We start from the raw sequence: 3,404 nt of genomic DNA on the forward strand, positions 1-3,404 counted from the left end.
TGGCGCTCGAAGGCGCCAGGCTCCCCAGCATTACGCACTCCTGCCACCGTCAGTACTGGTACTTTCCCCATCATGTGCATCAGTGTATTATTGGACTCACCTGGACTCAGTCACCTGTTTATTACCTCCCCTATATTTGTCAGTTCCCCATCTCTGTTCCCTACTGCATTGTTTATCGTCTGTCTGTATGTTTCCCGGGGCTGACGCTGTTGCTTGTTCCATGTCTGTTCCTATTAAATGTTGACTCCCGGGCCCTACTTCTCATCTCCAGCGTCGGCTCTTACAGCTTTTGAATATTTGATGACTGTAACAATAGAATAATAACTGAATTATATGAATGAAGTCACAACAACAAAGCATGAATACATGCTACTAATAATCTATTGTCAACTTCCCGTCTATTTGAAACATTTAGATTTCTTAATCACTGTTCATGTGTTGAACTATTGAATTCTCTCAAGAAAATAATTTGGTTGCAAATGCAGAATGACAACTTCCAGAGCTGGAATTTCACTGCTTTGATAGCAGAGACAACAGTGTGTGTTGTGACACAGTTTGGAATTTGGGAATTTAACACATCCAAAAAGAATGTACTGTATGTCATCTCTACAAGGCCTTTGGAATAGGAGTGTTTTGATAAGAAACACTGTGAGAGGGATTCACCCTCTGCTGACCTCTCATGGTGTAGTGTCCTCCACAGTTACTACATCCACCCACCGGTGACCTCTCATGGTTTAGTGTCTTGTACAGTTATTACATCCATCCACTGGTGACTTCTCATGGTGTAGTGTCCTCTACAGTTACTACATCAATCCACTGGTGACCTCTCATGGTGTAGTGTCCTCTACAGTTACTACATCCATCCACTGGTGACCTCTCATGGTGTAGTGTCCTCTACAGTTACTACATCCATCCACTGCTGACCTCTCATGGTGTAGTGTCCTCTACAGTTACTACATCCACCCACTGGTGACCTCTCACGGTGTAGTGTCCTCCACAGTTACTACATCCATCCACTGGTGACCTCTCATGGTGTAGTGTCCTCCACAGTTACTACATCCATCCACTGGTGACCTCTCATGGTGTAGTGTCCTCCACAGTTATTACATCCATCCACTGGTGACCTCTCATGGTGTAGTGTCCTCCACAGTTATTACATCCATCCACTGCTGACCTCTCATGGTGTAGTGTCCTCCACAGTTATTACATCCATCCACTGGTGACTTCTCATGGTGTAGTGTCCTCTACAGTTACTACATCCACCCACTGATGACCTCTCATGGTGTAGTGTCCTCCACAGTTATTACATCCATCCACTGCTGACCTCTCATGGTGTAGTGTCCTCCACAGTTACTACATCAATCCACTGGTGACCTCTCATGGTGCAGTCTCCTCCACAGTTACTATTCAATATCTTGTCTCTGTCTGCTTCATCTGTTAGTGTCTGCCATTGTACTGTCCAAGGTTCATCTTCCATTCACCACTCATACCACACAAGATGAACACACAAAACAAGTGAGAATTCTTTAGAAAATATATTTATTATTGACATAAAATATTAAAGTAACAGTTAAAAGCTTCAGATGTGATCAACGATATGATCATACACAAGACTTTTATGAATAAAAGTGCTACAACGTGTGCAATTTCTGAGGCCCATAAAACGAGATCAAACCATTAAACTCTGCAATCACAAAGCCTATTTCATATACAAACAGGTTATAGTAAAATATAATACATTTACTATAGATATAAATTGTAACAGTGACAAAAAGTAACAAATGTTTTCATGAAAAAAAGTTTAAACATTTAGTTTCCTGATAGTCTTACAATGAGATCGTAACCTTATTGCTCATAAAAAAGTGTTATATTATAACTACATTTTTTAATTCCAAAATCTATTTATATAAAATCAGCCCAGAAAATATAGGACTAAGAAAATATAGGTAGATGGATAGCAGATGAAACAGGATGGGAGATTTACACTAGTTATTAACATGTTCAGTTCCTGACTGTTAAATACACATGTTCTGCTGATCTGTATCCAGAACCCATCATCGGATTAGGACTGTGATTTCCTGATGTGAACCGCCTTGTCCCTGAAATAGATTAGAAACATTCATATTATTTTCAGTTGTTAAGGCCACTCTTATATTTCAATATCTCCAATTAGAGTTGTATCTGTTGTCAAATCTGAAACAGGTTCAATGTGTCTACGTTCAGGAGTACCAACTTTGTTTGTACCATTCATAATAAACAACTATATTCTAAATCCCTTTTAATATTCAAGTGTAAACAGTATAACAGTTGTAATGTTATTTATGAGAGTCATTCTTACCCTAGTCGGTTGACATGTTGGATCACCGAGCTCTGGGAAGGGTCTGCACACAAATCTTTCCCCTTTTTAGTGTGGAATCTGGAAGAGACACATACAAAACCGTAAGTCCATATTCAACACTCTGTTTTTACAGCATTGTTAACCCATATTTCTATTCAACTATAATTACAGTATAATGTATTTTTCTTGCTGAATAATTTAAAGTTCTCTAAAGAATCCTGAACCTCAATTCAAAACTAAATAATCACATCAAAGATACTCACATGATAGCAGGGATTCTGCAGATTTCAAAATCATTCTGTAGGGTATAGCCTACGATAACTCCAAAAGGTATTTCCCCACCAGTATAGCTTTGACAGCAGCCTCTTCTACGACGTCCTGTAAAAAATGAACAAATCAACAATTAAAGAGGAATCCTGATGAAGACTAAATATTACTCTAATTGTCCAACAGTTTATTTCAGTGTTCCAGTAATAACACAGACAGACGGACTAAGACACAACTTTCACAGCAGAATATTGACCTTGTTTAGCTGCAGAAGCCTCAGTAGTGAACAGCCCCACAGCCAGGAGCACGAGCAGCACAATAACAGGGGCTCTGATCTGGGCCATCTCTTCTTCTCTGGTGCTGTGGTTAGTGATGTGATGAGCTGCTGTCTTGTCTTCAGACAGAGAGATTCAGTGGCTGTGTGAGGTCCTACTCCTCACCAGAGCTATATATATACTCCTGGTGCAGGTAGAAACTTATTCTCTGAGAGGTGAAATGGGCTTTCCTACCCACGCCTTAAAACCAAAGTTCCTCGGCAGAATTTCCCCATCACTTTCCCCAACGAGTAACAAAAAAGGAACAAGATTCTTCAACAGAACAAGAGGGAGAATGTTTTGAGCCCAATCTTTACTTGCCTATTCATGATCGACAATCATAGTATTAAGTACTAGTATTAAGTACTACATATTTCAATGAAGAATTTGTGTTGATACTCTATCATCCTATGATCCTATATAGACATATACATATCTGGCAGCCTGGAGAGTGTAAGATTATTGCCTTTCTATTATGAGGTTGC

At 39.6% G+C, this 3,404-nt stretch overlaps 1 protein-coding gene across 1 annotated transcript; it reads right to left on the reverse strand.

The window, feature by feature from the left end:
- Positions 1-2,062: 2,062 nt before the first annotated feature.
- LOC120055683 (C-C motif chemokine 4-like) lies at positions 2,063-2,949 on the reverse strand. Its single transcript, XM_039003576.1, has 4 exons — positions 2,862-2,949; positions 2,602-2,716; positions 2,339-2,416; positions 2,063-2,099 (listed from the first exon to the last, which is right to left on the reverse strand). The coding sequence occupies exons 1-4, from the start codon at positions 2,947-2,949 to the stop codon at positions 2,063-2,065; spliced, it is 318 nt and encodes a 105-aa protein (XP_038859504.1).
- Between the last annotated feature and the right edge of the window lie 455 nt (positions 2,950-3,404).

This window comes from Salvelinus namaycush, chromosome 11 (genome assembly GCF_016432855.1).
Source record: "Salvelinus namaycush isolate Seneca chromosome 11, SaNama_1.0, whole genome shotgun sequence".
Classification (NCBI taxonomy): domain Eukaryota; kingdom Metazoa; phylum Chordata; class Actinopteri; order Salmoniformes; family Salmonidae; genus Salvelinus; species Salvelinus namaycush.

Bases quoted from the DNA above. Each gene is read 5' to 3' on its own strand.
- LOC120055683 (XM_039003576.1), bottom strand. From the start codon at position 2,949: ATGGCCCAGATCAGAGCCCCTGTTATTGTGCTGCTCGTGCTCCTGGCT. The intron at 2,417-2,601 runs GTGAGTATCTTT...TGTCTCTTCCAG, and splicing joins TGCAGAATCCCTGCTATCAT to ATTCCACACTAAAAAGGGGA. The intron at 2,100-2,338 runs GTAAGAATGACT...AATCTATTTCAG, and splicing joins CAACATGTCAACCGACTAGG to GGACAAGGCGGTTCACATCA.